Raw genomic sequence first — 21995 nt, 5'->3', positions numbered from 1 at the left:
GTTATATAAGAATAGTAAGTAGCTAATTTAATAATGCAGATACTTTTTTGCACAAATTGTTCATACTAATAATTTAATTACATTAATATAAACTAATGAAATTTTATACAAATTATCCACTACTCTTAGTCTATGACGCAAATATTACCAAGAATAAGGACACGAATATCTACACGACACGACTGACAATTTATGACACGTCTTCTCTATAGTTACACTTGTGTAGCTTTTAATGATTTCATTCTAAATGTATTAATAATTAAAAAATGGGTGGCCAAAAATTTGAATATGATGAAAGTGGATCTACATTCTTTTATTTTGTTCTTTCATTTCTCGCGTTAATATTGGTGCCTGCTACTTTTTATTATTGGCCACGAAAAAGGAAAGAAGGTAAATTAACTTGTTTTCCGGTCTTAAAAGTCTAAGAAATCGTGCTTTACACTTTGTAGTTGTGTTTCTTATATTAAATAGCTTGTATCAAAACATAGTAGTAATTATTAACTGTTTAACAGTTAAATTATAATTAGCTACTAAGTAATCATACGGCGTCATAACATAGCATTTCACTTAGCCTAAATTGGTCATACAATACCTACCTACTTAGCAATAAAATGGTTTTTGATTTTAGATCCAGCTAAAAGAGCAGAATTGTGTCAGTGTCCAAACTGTGTAAAGAAACAGCTAATTATAGAACAATCACAGCCCTACAAGGGAGTAAAAAATTTCTTTATAAAGTTAGCTATTGTATTAGGATGGGTGCTATTGGGATTCCTAGCATACAAAGTGTCACAGTTTGACTATGAAATGTCTAATTTTGATCCGTATGAAATATTGGGTTTACCTCCGGGTGCAACTCAAGCAGAAATCAAGAAGTCATACCGTAAACAGTCATTAATTCTTCATCCCGATAAAGAAACTGGTGATGAAAAAGCATTCATGAAACTAACTAAAGCTTATCAGGTATGATATACAAATTTTAAAACCTTATAATTATAGAATATCTGTATTGCCCTTTATGGATTATGTATAATTATTTTGTATTGCTAAATGTTTGACCTTATCTATTTTCTTCATTCAACTCTAATTAGAAATCTTACTAGTATAATAAAATTGTAAATATCTCTTGTATGTACATAAGAGATATTTAAGAAAAAATAATATGTCTTAATAAGACTGATAAATGACAAAGCAATATTTTTTAGAAATTTTGTTTGTCTGTCTTTTTGTTCCAGTATCATGCAAAAACTACTACACCAAATTAAATATGGTTTCTGCAGTTACATTCTTGAAGGTCTAACTTAAAAACTGCTGTATATTTTATTTTGCTAAGTAAATTAGAATGTAATTGGTTTTTTCATTGTTCATAGAGTAGTAGGCAGAGGCTAGTTCAATAATAAAATAGTCATGCAAATAGTGCAGAATTATAATAGTATAGAAATGAAATTTGGAATTGATGTGATAAATACTATTATCCAGTAGATTTTTTGTTTATGAAATAAAATTTAGATCCTAACTAAAGTAATTTTTTTTAATGTCAATACATTATTTAAGATCTAGACTATTAGGAAGTTAGAGGGAAGATTATAGACATTCACTGTTTGTTTCCTTATTTCCTGTAATCAAGTTTATGGAAGATATTTAAGATCAACAGTAAATTAATAATTAATTATAAATGAAAATAAAAAAAAAATTAAAATATCATGATTATTTTCATCATCAATGATTATTGTGGGTTTTCATTTGCATCCAGTTCATTTTCTTTGTGTAGATGTTGTCATGTTTTTTATATTACATTTTACTTATAATATAAGAAAGTTTGTAAGAATGTTTAGACCAAATTTTTTTAGTTAGTCTAGAATAGTATAAATATATATGAATAAATATATACTAATAAATAAATGAGTAGTAATTAAAATTATTGCTGTACTCTTACAGGATTCATGTTGAAAGTGTATCTCTGATGCTTTATTGTTACAATATGAAAATGCAATAGATGATCAATTTAAATTGAATTGAAATGTTACAGTTTTACCACTTGCAATTGCCTTTTTAATATATGTTTAGTATCTAACTAAAAAAATGTGTCTTACATCTATTTATGTTTAAACAAAGGAAGTCTATGTCATTAAAAATAAAAAGTTTAAAGTAATTTTATTATTATAAATAATCTATAATTTTATTTACTAAAATGTATATAAAATTACAAATAAACATCATTACATTGATTAAACAATATTCAATCACTTAAAGTTTTTCAATATTTTTATAGTGAGACTGTTATAGTTTATAAGATTAGTTCTAATTATGTTCTTGATAAAGTTATCTGTTTTGCATCCAGGCTCTTACAGATGATGAGGCACGACGAAATTTTGAAAAGTATGGAAATCCGGATGGTCCAGGAGCTATGAGCTTTGGTATAGCCTTACCTAGTTGGATTGTAGAGAAAGAGAATAGTGTGTGGGTGCTTGGTCTATATGCACTTGTATTTATGGTTGCCTTGCCAACAGCTGTAAGTATTAAAAACTAAAGTTTATTGTTATTTGAACTTCATAACTGTATGGTGCATTGTATAGTTTGGTAGTATTATAATAATTAACACAGACATTGTTATATTATCCAGTTACAAATTTGATAACTGTACAATTTTAGATTAAATACAAAATTGTTATTTTGTTGCAAATAACAATAAAGATATTTTAATTTATAATGTGTGCTAATTATTATTTCTTATTTTATTTTAATAAAAACAATTATTGTTTATTATAGAAATTTTAAACCTTTGATTTGCAGGTTGGCACTTGGTGGTATCGATCTATTAGGTTCTCAGGAGAGCAAGTTTTGTTAGATACAACTCAAATGTATTTTTATTTCTGTCACAAAACACCATCTATGCCACTAAAGAGAGCTCTCATGATACTTGCTGCATCTTGTGAGTTTGACCGCAGACATAACTCTGAAGTTATTGAGAGAATAACTGATAATGAAGAAGTCCCAATGGTAAAGTATTAATGATTGTTTTTCATTAGATATTTATAATAAATTGTTAGTAAAAGTGTGGAACTAATGCTTTTTTTCTTTCTTATTGGATATTTGAAAACAATTTAATTCCATAGAAGAAAAGAGATCTTTCCTAAATATTGTTTTTGTATTTAAGTATATATGTTTATTATTTATAAAATATCTAAAAAATCTAAATAATCGGAAAATTAACAATATTTGTAATAGCAGTTGAATTTATAAATAAATTTGACAATGTTCCATTGCAGTTACTTCGTGAATTACCAAACCTGGGCGAAAAGAATAAAGAGCAACCGCTGTGCCGGCCGTACAGTATTAAGGCACGCGCTCTTCTTCATGCTCACCTGTCTCGAATGAGGTTGCCGCCGGACACGTTGGAGTGCGATCGACGATATGTGGTGTCGCGCTGCCCAGATCTCATTGTTGAGATGGTCAACTGCGTCAATCAGCTTATAGCTCTCGCATACGCCAGAAGGAGTTAGTTTCATTTTCTAATATCTTTTTAATATTTTTAACATAATTATTATTTAATATCACTGTTAAATAAATTCACTGGGGTAAAAGTAAAAGCTAATTATTTTCTCGCGCCAATTTAAATTCGTTAATCTACTATTATAATAATTATTAAAATGTCAATTGGTTTATCATTTTAGTACCTCGACTACCGACAATTGAAACAATTGAAAATTGTATGAAGTTGTCTCCAATGATAGTACAAGGACTATGGGAGTACAAGTCTCCTTTGCTCCAGTTACCATACATCACAGAAGACCATTTGAAACACTTCACAAATCGTAAAAAGCATATCAAATCATTGCTCCAACTAGCTCAGTTACCTGGTGATGAGAGAAGACAAGTTTTACGGTTCCTCAATGATAAACAATATGATGATTTGATGAAAGTGTTAGGCAACATGCCTTATATTCATTTTCAAGTAAACACTGAAGGTAATTTATTCCAAATTAATCATATACAAAATTTTATATTTTTGATTCTTAACTGAAACAATTTTTTTTTAAATAAACGGTACATTATGTACATATGTAATACATTTTCCAATTTGACGCAGTAATCGACGATGAAAACTCAACTGTGGTGACAGCCGGCGCTATTGTGACCGTAACTGTGTTTCTACGTCGAACCAATATGAAACAGTTGTTTGGAGATACTACAATAAAAGAAAAAGGTATCAAGTAAGTAACAATGCTAATCATTGAATAAAAGATATAACAAGTATAACAAATAACATTGTACCTATTGTTATTCATTTTAGATTATAAAATTTATTTTACTAAAATATGATTAAACTTTTTGACTGCTTGGTTTTGGTAGCAGTTGTAATTCTGCTAGCGTTTGACTTAAATCGACAAATTTGTATTGTATTTGTTTTTTAATATTTCAGACTATGACAAGTAGTTTTAAAAATTTCATAAATTTTAATTGTATATTCGTCTCTGTTTTATTACTTTGTTATTGTAGATAAATATATGAAAAAAATAAACATGAACACGAGTTATCTGTCGGATAAATCCGATAGGGGTCCTACGAACGCGACAATCTTTGTCAGATATATCTGACTAGGGCCTAGTCACTAGGGTGACAAAAACAATTTTTTTGTAGAAAAAAATAAATTTTGAGTCCCTGTTAATTAATACTGGTTTTAAGAAATTGTTTAACTAACGTACTGTATTTATAGTCGTTTTAAATTTATTTGTCAGAGAAGATGAAGAAGTGGCTGGTGAAAATGGAGAAAAAGGAGAAAAGGGAGACAACGATAAAAACGATAAAAAAGAAACGTTCAAACGGCCGGTGTGGATGAAACAGACTAAGAAACACGCGCCGTCTAAGAAGACCAAAAAACCAGCAGCGAGCAAGCAACAGGCGAAACCGGCGGCAGTCAATTCAACACCGCCGCCGCCCAGTAACGACGTCAAGAAAAATAAAGAACCAAAGAAGAGAGAAGAAGAAGGTATTGTTTTTTTTTATAAATACTATAAGCAACCTGTCCTTACTTCGCACTAATGCAATTTGACCATACAAATCTTCCATAAAAATATCTGACAGTGTATACTGTCCGTATACTTTTTTGTAGTCTAGAAGAAACTAGTGAAGAAATAAACACGGATAAAGAATTTGCTTTACGCTTAAAACACTTTTTTCAATACTACACGTAATTAACACGTACGAGGTTTGTCCGGAAAGTACGTATAAAAGTTTTTTAAAAATTTTATTTTACAATTATTCAGTTAAATCAATTTTATCCCCTTCAAAGTACTCCCCCTGTGACATAATGCACTTGTGCCAACGCCGTTTCCACTGTGAGAAGGCTCCTTGAAAGTCCTCTGGTTGTAGGTTTCTCAGCTGCCCCGTCGTAGCTTTTTTTATCTCATTTATGTCCCCCAAATGCCGCCCCCGAAGTACCAATTTGGTTTTTGGGAACAAGAAGAAGTCACACGGGGCCAAATCCGGCGAATAGGGGGGTGTTCGGTCACCGTAATGGAATTTTTACTCAAAAACTCACGGACAACAAGAGAGGTGTGGGCAGGGGCATTGTCGTGGTGAAGAATCCAACGCCCCTCTCGCGCCAATTCTAAGATAAGATCTGGATTGCCAGTGATGTTCAGATGGTCAGTGCAAATCATTACAATGGACTTTATCTTCTACATAGGTACTTCAAACAGTACACTACTATTTGATGATTGAGAAATAGGTAAGATGGTGTGCAATGCCACCTCTAGTTGAGTCGTATAAAATTCTACCAACAGTTGAGTAAACAATATTAGCATTTAGTAATTTATTAAATAATGTAGGTATAAATTATGATGAATATGTGGTGTGTTGTGACAATGTATATTTGTCGATTGTTGTTTCTAAATAATAAACCTATAATGTCTAGAACACGTTGGCCGGACTTGCTCTGCGAGTATACTTGACAAATTTAATGACGTCATTTATACGTTTGGCGGGGTTTCATAGTACATTGGCCGTTACATGAAGATGTATGTTGAGGCAGTAGCCGCCGCTACAATTTAGAATATGAACTGAACACTCGGAAAACATTTAATCACTGTTTGCGGTTTACGCTGAATTCTTCGTCTTGATATGTACTTGAAAAACCGACACTCGGCGGGTCGTCGACGAACGTCGGCCCTAATAGACAAAACACCCTAAAATACATTCGCTGAGTGTACTTACCGTGCATACTCGGCCAATATATATGTACTGGAACCTTATGGATTTAATAATTAGTTAATTTTTAGATAGATTTGTGCTTGTTTTTATTAAAATATTCCGATAATAATTAGTATATATTCCTAACTAACTTCTCAATATTCGAATCTATAAAATCATATTCCTTACCTTTTTTTTTTGTTTGCCGGCTACTCGTCGTTTTTTTTGCGATCAACTTTAACCGCATTGTTTAAGATGTAAGGTGACTCAGCGGCCTAAGAATTTATCTCGTCTCCGACGTAGATTTGCTAATACAATAAATACATAAAACCTACCTGTTATTGTTTTTTGTCACTTTGACCAGGCTAAATTTGTTATTTTATGTAGATATATATTTGAACATATCTATCGAATCAATTACATTGTTGGTTTGTGTTGCGTAAAAGCATCGATTGCCCATTGGTAATAAAAAAAAAGATTAATTTATTACTGTATCAAAGGCATTTGGTGCGGTAATAAATAAACTCGATTTTCAGATTTATAATACTAGTAAAGATTCTAAAAGGCAGTTATAAACAATGTACTATTAAAAATTTTAATGTTCTTCATTAAAACATAATTAGTGTCTTGAAAAATCCTCTCTCTCAAATTTTCTGTGTAAATATATATCAATTATTAAATTCTTACTCCTGACACCATCAAGGGCATGTATCATTTAGATTCTTAGATCAAGGTCTGATGATGTTATCAGTTTTTAGTAGTTTTATTAAGTATTTATTTTTCTGGTAGTTGATTATTTCTGTAATTGGCCTTTGCGATGCTAAAATATGAAGCCTTTGATATGTTTGTTGAAAAAAAATTTGTATATTAGGTACCTACTTAGTATACACAGCTAACCTTTAAAAAATAATTAGATTACGACATTCAAATTATTAAAGTAGGGTTTTTAGTATAGTTCAGCTATTTTGTATGGGTGTTTATATTTTATACTTATTTACTCATAAATAAATACAATTGTGTAGTTTTTGTATTTTATGAAAGTAATTTGTTTACTAAGTGTTAATATGAGTATGAAGCAATAAAAAAAATCCTTGAACTACAATAGAAAAATGGATCTTTTATTGTGTTATACTATCAAACTAAAAATATTTCAACATTATTATACATTTTATAACGAGCATTTGTGTGAAATGTATTAGGTAGTCTGGCATAAATTACTAGTATAAATCTTTATATTTTTCTTTTTTCTCTTTTATTTTTGTCTTTATGCAATAATAAATTATTTGAATTTAAAAGTGTTTAAGCATTTTGAAATAACTAAGTTAGTTTTTTTTTATACAAAGGTCAAACTTGTAACAAAGTGTCGATTGGAGTATTTTCTTTTTTTTTTTCGAGCTAAGTACTTAATTTGAAAGAGATAAAACACTATTCAATCCATTATCCAAAAGTAAAATATTGGATTGTGTATTGAATAATTTGTTATTTAAAGTGTGAATAACGTAATTTTTTGTATTCTAAATTTAATATTTTGACTGTAGGTGAAGAATCAGACGAGGGCAGTTCAGATGACTCCGCATCACATAGTTCCGGGTCCGAAGATGAGTCCCGAGACAAGTCATCGGCTGCGGATGATGACGACGACCAATGGGATAAGTTCCAGAAGCGACTGCAAAAGCGCGAGCGGCTTGAGGGACGCTCCAAGAGCTCCCATCCGGTGCACTGCCCGTACTTCCCACAGGTAACAACTATGGAGCATTATTATCTATATCATAATTTTTTTTAATGTTTGATAATGGAATGGTTACCCCGCCTGCGCTAACGGTATATGCTGGCGAGGCAACAGTGAGAGATGATAGGTGAGAATTAATAGGCAGGTCAGTTAGTCCATCGTAATGAATATATGTGGAATTCAGCTCGATGGTTTTCAGGGGGGACTATGTGGACATCGACTTAACCTGTATCATCTGTATCATCATCACAAGCGCTTCATTTTTCCATTGCTACTATATAGATTGTTTAAACTTGAAGGTAATTCATAATGGAGGGAGGAGAGATCTTATAGGGCCTAGCAGACTGCTAACAGTATACTTACTAGCTTACCAGCTTTCTTGTCCGACTTGGCCACTGAAACTGCGCAGAGATGTTGCATCTCTGTGCATCTTCTACCGAATTTCTCACAAGGAGTGCTCTGAGGAATTGTTCGGATTGATACCTGCTGCTGATTTTGCACCACCGTATAACTCGCCATAAACTAAAATTTCATCCCAACCATCTGGACGAGTAGCGGTCTTCCATCGTGCGTTTTTCAAGGTACTTTCTTCCCCTCACAACCACTCTTTGGAATCAACTTCCAGCAGCAGTATTTCCGAACTGATACGATATCATAACTTATAAGAAAAGAGCATATCTCTTTTTAAAAGGCCGGCAGCACACCTGCAATGCCTTTGGTGTTGTGGGTGATCATGGGCGGCGGTAGTCCTGTGCTGTAAACAAAATATATCTTGTCGAATTGATCTTTTTTTTATACAACTTAGAATGGCAACCAAGCTGACGGCCCACCTGATGGAAATTGGTAACCGTCGCCTATAAACATGAGCAGTACCATGAACATATCAGAGTATACTGTTTCGCCCATGATACCCCCCATGCGTTGCCACTCCTGAGGACACGGGTGTTATTCCTCTGTACCCAGTAAATTCACGCCATATCCCACCCTTCAAACCGAAACACAGCCATGCAAACACAACTGCTTCACGGTTGAAACACGAATGGGACAGAGGTACCCAAGCAATTGAATTTGTACAAAGTCTCCCTCTGATAAACGTAAGCATAGGTAAGGATCTCCCCGCGATCCACCTGGAAACCACTGTGGTTCATTATTCACGATGAGCCAACTGACTTGATTTCACCTATCGTCACTTACTCGTAGTAGTCACTACACTAGTTCTATTTAAATTCTATAATGTGTTTCCTAATGGCCTTTATACGTTTGCGGCATATGTAGCATGACGCGGTCCTCAGATTTATGCGAAGTTATATGGTCATCAATTAATTTTGTGCTACCTTATTGTTTGACTTAGAGAACTATGGAAGTACTTTTTCTTTGGGAGATAATAAAGTTATTTAAATTAATAGAAATATATCTGTACCTGTTATTAGGTTAGAATGTTGATTTTGACCTGTATAATATGGCAAGACGTATAACAGACTAAAATTTTTGCCTAAGTATATTCTTTAGAATTTGATAATATAATTCACCCGCTCAGGTGCAATCTCTACCCCTAAAACACTTTATAAAAAAGTATATAATTTTATAAAAAGAATCATTGAAGCGTGTGATCACCTTTATGTTAAGTCCACACTGACCGACGTGGTAATACCGCCTCGATAATTATAAATTATTAATAATTGGATTGAGGGCTGTAAAGGTACAAAATTCAGTTTTTGTATTTTTAGATTTTGTTTCTGCGGACACGGCATAATACCTACACATTCTGCCAGATGGTCAAATCACAATAAATTTGAAAACACGTCCTGTTTTCTCTGATTGTAAACAAGTAATTTGATATAATTGTCCGCATAAATGTTTACTATCCCTTGAGCTTGGTAATAAGCAATTAACTTGAGTCAATAAGGAAACTAATTAAAATTTGTTTATATACTTCAATATTCTGTATTTACGGAATATTTCACATTTTAACTTTTAAGACATGCATTTGGTATCTGTTTGTATGATAATGGTCGCTTTTCTTGACTCCACTATCCTGTGACTTAATTTATTTTATTTAGGTCGACAAATAGTAGACGCAGTAATGATATTCTATACAATGTATTTGAATAAATTAAATAAAACTGATATTTTTATCAGTTATACGTACTGTGTATACTGTGTGTACTGTAATATATATATATATATATATATATATATATATATATATATATATATATATATATATATATATATATATATATTTTCGAAGATATCGCGTAACATGAATACAAATGTACAGGCGAATTAAAAAATTAAAATAAAATCATTTAAAAATAATTTTTGTTGTGAAGATGAAATATTACTACAGAACCTCTAAACTTTTTTAAAAGTAACAATAATGTTAGATATAATAATATCTAACAGTAATAATTTCATTGTTCACCTTTTTTTGGAATATGTAGACAAAATTTTATCCACCATAAATAGCTTGAATATATCTCTTTTTAGACATAATAGCTTTTGTCTTGTGCTCGAAACTAAATAAAAAATATGGTGATCACGCCATTTTCTTGTGACTCATAAACTCTGGATTAATAGTAGACGTGCTCAAAATTCAACTTGCTAATGTCACTATTGTTTCTCATGATACGACGCAAATACAAACAAATACAAATTAAAGTTATATTTATTTGTACCGCTTACGTGTTATTACCTTAAATTCACATCATGCCGTCAATTTAGGTATAGCGTGCTAACTGTTAATGGTTTTGCTGCGATGACTTATATTCTGACGTATGCGATCGAATACGTACACATCTGTGTATGCGATTTATGCTAATTTTATTTAGTCAGTGGCATAAACTATTATAATTAAAATATGTAGGTACATCTACGTACCTATTGATTTACGCAGTATAATAATAATATTTTTTCGTGTGTTATAACGAATGTAAATCTCTTTATTTCATTCACGTTTGAATTTCGTATTTTAATTTAATAAGAAGTTATAGACCTGTGATAGACATATAACAATTTGAAACTAAAAAAAAAACAAAATTGTGTTATATAATTGTAATATGTTCAAAATGTGGGGTTATTTGTCTAATTTGTAATTCTACATGACTCAGTTGTTACTATCAATTAGCTTTGATTCGCTACTTTTGTAACGAGTCAGATACTCGTCATTTTTTAAATGTCGTTTCAGTTAAATCATGACTCGGTTCTCTGAAAGTTAAATTCTATGATGCATTGTGACTAATCAATAAGGTTATTATATTCATATGGGACGATTTTTGTAAAGGCCATAGCAAGGCAACACAAAAGCATTGTAAAAAAAAGGCTACATAATGGTACATGGTGTACTGATTGTTACATTTAAAATGGAGATCTTGTTCAACAGCAGTTCTAGTAGCAGAATTGTAATAGCAGATAGAATTGTGTGTTAAATTCAAGTTACTTTTGTCACAAAAAAATCGATTAATAAAATAATTTTAATTTTTTTAATAAAAAATAAAAAAGGAAGCGATTGTTTCACCTAATGATTTTATACAAGATTTTCCTGTATGTATGAATTAATCTATGTATTCATACACCAAACAATAGTGGTGAAGGCACGTCATCGCTGTACGTGAACGTTGGCGACGATGCTTTTAATTTTTGTTCTATTAATAGATGAAAACATTATTTATGTTGTCTACAACATATGCTTGTGTAGCCATAGTACATATGTAAAGTTTATTGAATTATTAATAAAATCAAGGTCAATCTTTCACTCTTAAATTTGCATCATCATTCTCAAATTAATGACAACTTTAATACAAGCACATCGATAAGCACGATAACTAATGAGGTTTTTTTTTTAATTGAATGATAAAGCAAATAGTAAGTATGCTAACGATATATACTGGGGCGGAAGGGATTTTTAATAATGGGGACTAAGGGCACCATTGCTAACAATATACCCAACTAGGTCAATCTCCACGTTGGTCCCCTTGAAACCATTGTGCTGAATTTCAGGTGTATTCATCACGATTTGCTAACTGACCTGTCTGTTTATCCTCGCCTATCATCACTCACTGGTGCCCTGCAAGAGTATATTGCTAGCAATAAGACTGTGGTAGTCCACATTACTAACAATCCCCCCTCCCATTAATGAGGTCTTTAGGTTCATCCTCATGAAATTTTATGTAAGAAAGTAATTCTGATTTGCTGACATAAGAACTTATGGTTATGAGCAAACTGAACGCTCTTTCACCACAACAGTGGGCTAATGCCTGCACCATCTGTGATTACAGTGGAGGTTTTGTTTTACCATGGATATATATTTAATTTGGCGTGATTTCGATTTTCTGGATCTTTCTTATATTTTGCCCATGTGCCCATGTATTAAGTTAGGATATAACCTATCCGTGTATTAAATTTCATTCAAATCTGTTCAGCCGTTTAATCACGATTGAACAACAAACATTCGAACATGTAAACATCCAAATATATTTATTAACTTTCACATTTATAATAGGATAATAAAATGAAAATCCCGCCTGCGCTGCTAATATAATATTTATTGTTCGTTTAATAGGAGAAGCAAGAATATTGGTGGTGCTACATCTGCGATCGTAAGTCGCACACACTGCTGACTGCGCCAGCGCACGTGACCGCGCTGGTTGACACCCACGAGCTTCAGCTGCGGTTCACGGCGCCGCGCTGGCCCGGTCTATACACGCTCGCCTGCTGTTTACGATCAGGTAATAAAATAATATTCGGCTAATAGGTTTTTATACGTCCATAGCTTGTATTTACCGACTTCATCCGCCTGCGCTATCGTTATACGTTGGCGGGTACAGATGGGCAAAGCACCGGGTTTAAACCCGGTGCTTTGGTAAAAACCCAATAAACACCCATAAACTCCCATAATCACCCAAAAAAATAGGTTTTTACGTATTTTTTTGAAAATATGTAAGTAATACCAATAAATTATTTTTATAAATTGTATTGATCAATTCTACAATATTAAATAAAACGTTAACTAATAATATTTCAGGAAATTTTAAAAATCTATATATAATAAAATGAAAGTAATTAATTTTCAGTGTTTTCATGTTGCAGTTGATCAACATGTTGGCCTTTTGCTTCCCGTAGATACTTTAAAATTTCTTCATAACACCTCGTTCGCACACATGGCCGTATATATTTAAATTCTTGAGCCACTAACAGTCCGAAATACTCATTTCTTTTATCCTCTTCTCCATAAATTAAGCATTTAGAACAGTTTGTTTCTTCTTTCAGTAAATTTTCTTTTACTTTATCCTCGTTTTTTTCTTTGTTGCGACGACGCTGGGTAAATCATCTGGACACTGGGTCTCACTATCGCCAAATATATTTGGAGATCGGCTTCGGCTACGGCTTGGCAGACATTTTTTTCTTTCTACAATTTTAAATTAAATTTATTAGAATAAATGCTTCGAACACACGCGATCTAAGTACCTTTTGTGTTTATTATACCTTACCTACCTAGGTATAAAAAGAGTACTTACGTAGATTTTCTTTTATTAATTGTTTTATACGAAGATCTTGATCTCTCAAATTAGCATCCATTTTACTTCCAGTGATTATCAACTAAATTAATAATCCACAAAGTATTAAATAACGTTTTTATGAAATATTTAGCACAAAAACAATACCCTTTAAATATCGATCGTCAGTAACTGTGGCTGACTTACCTATATTCTAGCAAGCAGGACTGCCAGATGTGAAGGGGAAATCCCCAATAAATTGTTGCATGTGACTGATGATGTGAGCATGTTCGTTTCATAATAAAAATGTTGCCAGGTAACCAAAAAGTCGTATGTTTTTGTGCGAATTACGATCATAATCTTTACGATCGTACATTAAAAAATAGACAAATAATAGTATGAGTACGATTTAAATCGTATATCTGTCAACCCTGCTAGCAAGACAGCGACAAAATCACGTTGCATAACAATGTAGCCCAAGCTTATATCTTATGAAATATACGGAAGAGATACGGACTTAGAAAAAACAGAAATGTTGTTCTTTGTGGAAGTCATTGATGAAATTCTATGTATTTTAGCCCGCAAACTTTCTTCAAACAAAAACAGCGCCATCTAGTATCGAGTTCTGTAATTATCTCTTTGTTTATGGATTTGAAGTAAGACCGCCACGCATGCAATACATTATGACTGGGGATTCCCCTATTCGTCGACGCTGAATATGAGGCGACGACAATCACTGTCAAACGTGTTCACTATTACTCTGACTCTGGTAACGTGACTTCCTGGTAACGTGTTAGGTAGGAAAAGCAGTAAAAAAGTGCATATTAAGGGAGTAGATTTGAAATAATATTTATACTTAACAAGAAATAATTAAAGGTAAGTGGATTTTTGAATGATACAATTATATCATGATCACTTAACAATTTTAACTTAAAATTAGATGTATTATTACAAGCTTTTATTTAGCTTGCGTTATGTAAATAAAAGTATGTAGGTATGTTCGTATGTTGATGCAATTATCCTCAATCCTCAACCGACTGGGATAAAATTTTCCATACACGTTTATTTTGGATGATAGTGCATAGTTAGCTGAGAGTCGTCATTGGATAATAATGGTGGATAGCCTAAGATGTGTACTAGATATTTATTTTTAACATAATATGCGTAAGTACCTAATCGAATTAAAGAAGTTGCTGAGAAAAATACAGAACAATACGATAATAAACTAGCGTCTGCGTTTAATCCTCCGAGGAGATGTAATTTTACAAAGGTTTTTTGTATTTATTTTATTATTTTTTTAATAAATTTATTGTAAATAACAAGAAATAATCATTGTAAAAAAATAGGCACTCTATTGTTGAATTTTCGTCAGACCAACTAATCATCGTTCATTTTTTTAGGTTCAATGGGGAGACCTAAAGATTTACGCATATGGGAGCACTACCGTACTTTACCAAACAAGTCTGTTTCTTGCAAGCTTTGTAATAAGGTCTACAAATTCAGTAATGCTGCCAAAATGCTTCAACATCTTATCACTTGTCCAAAATCTCCAGAAACATTAAAAGACTCTATGAAACTTATAAAAGATAGCTCGTCCAAAACCAAAATGTCTGGACTGTCAGAGATAGAGACAAATGATTCTTTTATAAGCCCCTCGTCGTCTGCTAACACTACAATAAATGCTGAGTTTCAAGACACCGATGATCATATAAAAACAGAATTAGCGAGAGCTATATTTGTAACAGGGACGCCATTATCGATGGTGCAACATCCTTTATGGATACAATTTTTCGAAAAATTGCAACCAAAATTTAAAATACCTTCACGTAAAGCTTTAGCGACAAAATACTTAGATAAAATATATAGAGAAATGCGTTTTGAGTTAAATGAGGAACTAAATGCTTGTAGTTACTTACACCTTCAGTGCGATGGCTGGTCTAATTTAAGAAATGAAGGAATAATAAACTTTCTTATATCAAAACCTCAACCTGCATACGTTAAAAGTTTGAATACAGAAAGTAATCCTCACACTAGTGAATACCTTAGCCAAGAAGTTGAAAAAGTAATGAAAGTGTATGGAGCAAATAAGTTTCTTGTACTTATTGGCGATAACGCTAGAAATATACAAAAGGCATTCGAATTAACAAAACTCAAATATCCACATGTTGTTCCTCTCGGTTGCTGTGCACATATCCTTAACTTGTTGTGCCAAGATATTGTAAAGATACAAGAAGTAACTGTGTTTATTATATATATATATATTCTTTATTGCACAAAAACATACAGTAACAACAATAAGTTAATAACAATGTTAGCAAAGGCGAACTTATCTCTAAAAGAGATTTCTTCCAGTCAACCTAACGCAGTGGCATAGGAAGTAGTGAGTGGGCAGTAGTAGTGCAAGACAGAAATTTAAATAAATATTTACATAAATTATAAATAATTATATATATACACACATGCATTCACATATATACATACATACACATACACATATATATACATATACACATACATATACACACATACATACACACGTTAAATACAACATATAAATATCAAATACAAGAGAACACAATGATGACAGTCTTCTAATCATTTTTATATTTAAATTAAATTGGAAAGATAAAATGATTTTAATCTTTTTTTGAAGGAACTGCTAGACGGGCTATTCTGAATATTCACGGGAAGTTTATTCCACAGCTGTACAGCACGATATGCAAATGAGTTACCCATAAAATGGGTTTTACAGCAGGGAAGCTTCAGTACCCTGGACTGGTTCAGACAAAGACGTCTAGGTCTGGAAGGAGGAGGTAATAATTGGAACCGGGAACGAAGGTAGGAAGGAGAATTGGGATTATTAAGGATATTATATAGGACCGCTAGGACATGTGTCTCATGACGATGTCTAATTGGGATTGTCTAATTTATTATGCAAGCCATAAATATAATAAAAACTGTTAAAAGGAGTCAACGATTAAGTTCCTTGTTGATAAAATCAAGGCAGGGTGAAGATTCTACACAAACACTAAAATTGCCTTGTGCTACAAGATGGGGAAGTCATGTTACTTCGTTAAAAAGTTTGAAAGCAAATAAGATAGCTTTGCAAATATTAACAGTTAGAGAAGATGTGGTAATTTCAAGAGATATTAAAGATTTAATTCTAAGTGATGATTTCTGGACGAAGACAGGGGAATGTATAAGTATTTTGGAACCAGTCACTGAAAGCATATTTTACTTAGAGAGCGACCAGAATCGTTTGCATCGCACATACATTACATTTAGAGATGTACAAGCTAAGATACGTTTTGCATTAAATGAGATTTCGACATTGAGCGAAGAAAGCAAACAGCAGATTCTAACATCAGTATCTTCAAGATGCAATATGGCAATGAGGCCAATACATTTTGCAGCATATATTCTAGACCCCAGGACTCTAGGAGTCGAACTTACTCAAGAGGAAGAACTTAAGGGTATGGAGTTTATCTACAATTTAAGCCAACACTTAAGTTTGTCAAATGTAATGGCAGATTTGGCGTGTTATAAAGCTAAAGAAAACTTTTGGGCCAGAGGATTTGTATGGAGCTCATTAGATAGCATTGAGCCCCTAATATGGTGGAAAGGTATTTGTGGTTCCACTGAGTTAAGCAAAGTAGCGATTCGTATTCTATCAGCTCCCTGTACTTCGGCAGCCACTGAGCGTTCCTTTAGTATCCAAGGCTACATACATAATAACAAAAGAAATCGACTTACAACTGAAAGAACTGAAAAAATTTCATTCATTTGTTATAACTGGAATCTTAAACATAAAGCTGAATGCGAGGACATTCAGTTTAATGAAGAAAATACCTTAGAAGCTTTCATTGAGCAAGTAAATGAACATAACAGTTTAGACGAAATAGAGCCTATCGAACCTATACAATTCATCGCTTGTAATAACTCTGAATCTGACAGTGATTGACTGTAGTTTTACATTTTACTTTCATCTCTTTCTTAATAAACTCAAAATCAAATTAAAAGTTTTTTATTCTGTAGGCTGCATAATAATATTGTCTATGTCCAGTATAGTGGACGTCTTGCGGCTGAGATGACGATGATGAAGTACAAAATCATAAACACCCAAAAATTTGGGTGTTTATGGGGTTTAAACCCAATAAACCCAAAACACCCGGTTTTTACCCACCAGACTTTAAACCCACCCAGGTGGATTGCCCATCTCTATTGGCGGGGCAACAATGAGTGATGATAGGTGAGGATGAAGTCAGGTTGGTTGACCTATGTTAATAAATGCATCAAGAATTGACCCTGATGGTTTATAGAAAGGACTGCGTGGTGGTTATTCTAAGGGTATATAGCTAAAAAATGCAATTACACTGTTCTTACTTTTAAATTTTACATTTTATTTATAATATAAAGAGCAACAACAAAGTTTTTTGTCTACCTTTTCAATTGCAACTGCTTTCCAAAATGAGTGATAAAAATTCAATAAAATAAGAATTCAAAAATATCTAAGGCTTTATTTGAATAAAGTATATTTATATTTTTTAACAGTAATTTAATACATACTATAAATTTACTTATTTATTTCAATAATTATTTTTGAATGATGAGAGGGCGTGTTGAGCAATAGGACATAAACAGGCGTTTGTTATAAAGAATAGGTGTTAACGTGAAGAAAATTATACATAATATTTATATTGTTACGTAGATTCGTATATCGGCATGGACCAGCAGCAAGATATGAAATTAGATGTGAAGGAGGCGGCCGCAGTACCAGCTGAGCACCCACAGTGGGATATCAGCGATTCTGATTCAGACAACAATGATCAGGTTAGTAAAATTAAAATAATTTATTATACGTTTCATTTACAAGAATACCAGTAGGCGGCTTTGTACACAATTGTCTCCTCTTTGTCGCCGTGTATCTGCCATAAACGGCTGTTCCAACAAACAGTTTCAGTTTAAAAAATAGAACATAGCAATGAGATAAAAAAAAATCCGTTAAACCAACATGAGAAAAAACTAAACGGATCTAGGTGAAATTTGGTATGGTAATGTCAATTAATATACAATTTTTTTGCTGCAATAAAACATCTCATTCTTATGTGAGAATACAAAAACTTACGAATAATGTTGCGGGAACAGTAGTTGCGTATATCACGCTACATAATATATTGAATATATGTAAAGTGCAACTAACAATTTAAGCCGGATATTTTCTATCGATATTATTATATTCTGAAGTCTAAATTACGAGTAATATTGTTAACAATTAACTTTGTAATGAAATATGTTTCAATCGTTTTATGTACAGACAAGGATAAAATAAAATAAATTTCACTTTAATATCTCTGTGTGGTGAACGGTAAGAAATATAATGCGTCACCACTCCTTTTCTCACTTAAAGAATTTGGCTTAAATAACCGGCGCATAACGTTGTAATGGTCATCCACATATTTCTAGTACACTTATGATCATGGTGACGTAGACACATTGACTACATTTCAATAAAAAAATACATGAATGCATTGCCTGATTGTAGTAGTACGTTATGGCAATATATTAAGAATTAACTCGAAGTCGTTATCATTTTTTGAAGGAAGAGATACCATCGAATATGACCATTTTCATCAAATAAAATAGTTTGAAAAACAACAAACATTTTTCAACTTCCTGTTACATGGCATGTTCAGTCGTCGAGTTAGTATGGAAAACTCAACATTTTATGTCATTTTTGAGTTTTTAATGTACGCAAATTCTGTCTTAATATATTCTATATTGTGGATAGATAGATGGTATACTAATACATACTACTAATTATTTCAAATTCACCTCATTTCGATGTGTACTCTTGAAACCTGTGCCTAACAGTGGAAGTTTAATAGGTTTTCACTAGGTATAATTTAGATTAATATGTAATATATTCTAAACTAAATATTTATTTGGTCGAGTGAATATTTTAAAGTTGTCTCCCGTAACCCACATACCGTTTCATGCGTCCGCGTCGTCAATCGTAAGTAAACGCAACTGAACCAAAAGATATATTCTAGTAACAAGGTCAATCGTGAGATGTATATATCGTGATATTATATACTTGTTGTAATCTGTAAATAACCCTCCTTAATCTAACCCTATTTTCAAGAAGTGAGCTATTAAATGTATTTTTTTTTTCCGATCGATACTTTTAGAGATTAGTGCATTGAAATAAACGAACAAAAAAACTATTCTGTTCTATTATATAAGTATAGATTAAATTTCATAGGGAGAAACCGCTTTTATTCAATCTTTTAATACGTGATACTGAGTGAATAAAGAAATATTAGATAATGATATATATCATAATTGCCTCTAGAAATTTATCAGCGATTTCGTAATTAATTTACGTAAACGTTTTATAACCGTATGGATATTTTCTATATTTATGATTCGCAGATGAAAAAGTGAATGTTTTTATTTTAATAGAAACAATAAAACGATGAATTTATTGAGCACAGCGAATAGATCTATTGAGTATGGGAATGTGAAACTAGACTTAATAATTTTATTATATATTTTTCTTTTTGACAATTTTTCTAAAATAAAAAGATTTTAGTTTCATTTTTATTCAATATTATTAAAAGTTTGGAGTGTCCGGACCCGGCAGGTATCTGTAAACTTGAGACAAGTTATAAAAATGGAAATGAGACCATAGATTTGTGTAAGTATATAAAAACCTATCCTTATACAAAAAGAATTTAGAACTTATTCCCAAAATCAATTATATCCATTACAATATAAAGTATGTTAAAGACGTAGAACAGTTTTATTGGGTTGACATTTATTCAAGTTTAGATTTTTTTTATTGAAACAAAATTTTTATACTTAAAATTAATTAAAAAAAAAAAAATAAAAAATATCTATGCACATCTCCCAGCCACTTCTCTAATAAAAAGAAATATGTATAATTTTTTTACATAATATTTTGTAATACAACGTAGTGTGCATTAGATGCAACTCGAATGTTGTTAAATTTAATTGTTATGGTTTATGACGCTTATATGACAATTTTATGTAACTCAAAATAAACATCGTGTCAATGTAAAAGCAAGTAACTAAGAGCAGCATATCAAATTCATTACCATTACAAATTTCTTGACATACATAGCTTCGTACCAATTTGGGCATTTAAAATTCTGAACCTAAAGAAAATTATTTGTTTAAACGAGAAATTATTTTTAAATTTAAATCGCGGCTCGTTGACACCGGTAAATAACCTTTTGAAAAATATGTTTGTTTAAGTTAAAACTTCCTTATACACGTCTGTTTGAGGTCCGTATTTTGGTTGGCTTTATATAATTTGATATTAATTTTTATTCCAACAATTGCCAAGGAAAGGATGAAACATCCTTATATTTTTTTTACACTACATTTTATATTTAATAAATGATCTTGGCACGTCTTTCAAAATAACAGTGCATAAAATAAATAAATGCTTAAAAATGAAAACTCATTTATGGAATTTTTGCAAGCTGGAGACCCATCTGATGGAAAGTGATACATGAATAGAACATCACAGAATAAACTTGATGCCCGTAATATCCTTTATGACAGTTTTTGTGTTAATTGTTTTCTGTTAAATGATTTAATTTTGATATAAAGATATGCTAAGATTGTTTATTAAATACATCAAATATAAAAATAGGTTTTTATTTAAATATTGCTAATATTATGGTTATTTGAGCGTATATACGAGTATATTTGTTCCCATATTTATAAAATTACTGTGTAATTATCTTATTGATATTATAATTGAAAATTTTTATAAATATGTTTGGATATTTGTTGCTCTATCACGCCTAAACAATCAAGTGAATGAATTTGAAAGATTTTTAGCATTCAGATGGAATTCAGTCCTAAATGACGCGGGTAAACTTGCGTTGTACAGTTAATGTTACATATGCAAATGATTTGTAATTTGATTGTCTAAATAATTTAATTTATTTTGTGCACAGGGAGGCAACGAGAGTGAATTCACGACAGACGACGAGGTTGAAGAGGAGTAGCAAATGTATAATTAAGTTATTTTTATAGAGTTTATTATGGGGTATATGCGGCATAAGTTGTTGTATGGTCGGAGAGTGAATGAATATAATAATATTTTATATTCAATTGTTTTTGTTTTCTTTATTTAATATCCTTCAGCTTTCTTAAGACAATTATATTTTCCTAAATGTAAATGGGTAATCACATATTTGTAGTATTAACGTGGAACTTGCAAATACACATACATATATTGCAAAAACACTATTTTAGAAACAGGGTTACTTCACTTATCAATTTATGATATATGTATGTATGTATATATTTTTATGCTGCATCTATTACGGGGTAGAGAGAGAGAGAGAGATATATATATAAAAGAACACTTAAACAATTTTGATGAAACTTGGCATAAACCCTTCATAGTTTTAGATGTCTAAATCGTAATTATGTGTATGTATGTAGCTGAACGGCTACGTATCTATATACAAGTTATGAAGTATTTAACAAAGTGTGAATTATGTATCAACCAGTACAAAATACTAAGCTGAAAGTAATACAAT

The 21995-nt window shown here is 31.7% G+C and overlaps 1 protein-coding gene across 1 annotated transcript; it reads left to right on the top strand.

Moving 5' to 3' along the window:
* The first annotated feature begins 181 nt into the window (after nucleotides 1-181).
* Nucleotides 182-21561, top strand: LOC113511825 (translocation protein SEC63 homolog). Its single transcript, XM_052895986.1, has 12 exons — nucleotides 182-390; nucleotides 629-960; nucleotides 2339-2509; nucleotides 2791-2997; nucleotides 3267-3495; nucleotides 3672-3965; nucleotides 4088-4211; nucleotides 4737-4987; nucleotides 7728-7927; nucleotides 12480-12645; nucleotides 18122-18243; nucleotides 21405-21561. The coding sequence occupies exons 1-12, from the start codon at nucleotides 267-269 to the stop codon at nucleotides 21453-21455; spliced, it is 2271 nt and encodes a 756-aa protein (XP_052751946.1). The 5' UTR covers nucleotides 182-266; the 3' UTR covers nucleotides 21456-21561.
* Nucleotides 21562-21995: the final 434 nt, after the last annotated feature.

Source organism: Galleria mellonella, unplaced genomic scaffold (assembly GCF_026898425.1).
Source record: "Galleria mellonella isolate WM207_F2 unplaced genomic scaffold, CSIRO_AGI_GalMel_v1 utg117, whole genome shotgun sequence".
NCBI classification, from domain to species: Eukaryota; Metazoa; Arthropoda; class Insecta; order Lepidoptera; family Pyralidae; genus Galleria; species Galleria mellonella.
The sequence above is the reverse complement of the archived record's forward strand: the minus strand, read 5'-3'. Positions and strand labels throughout refer to the sequence as shown.

Coding starts and splice junctions, on each gene's coding strand:
- LOC113511825 (XM_052895986.1), top strand. CDS start 267: ATGGGTGGCCAAAAATTTGAATATGATGAAAGTGGATCTACATTCTTT. Junction 4,212..4,736: donor ATAAAAGAAAAAGGTATCAA/GTAAGTAACAAT, acceptor TTTATTTGTCAG/AGAAGATGAAGAAGTGGCTG. Junction 4,988..7,727: donor AAAGAAGAGAGAAGAAGAAG/GTATTGTTTTTT, acceptor TTTTGACTGTAG/GTGAAGAATCAGACGAGGGC.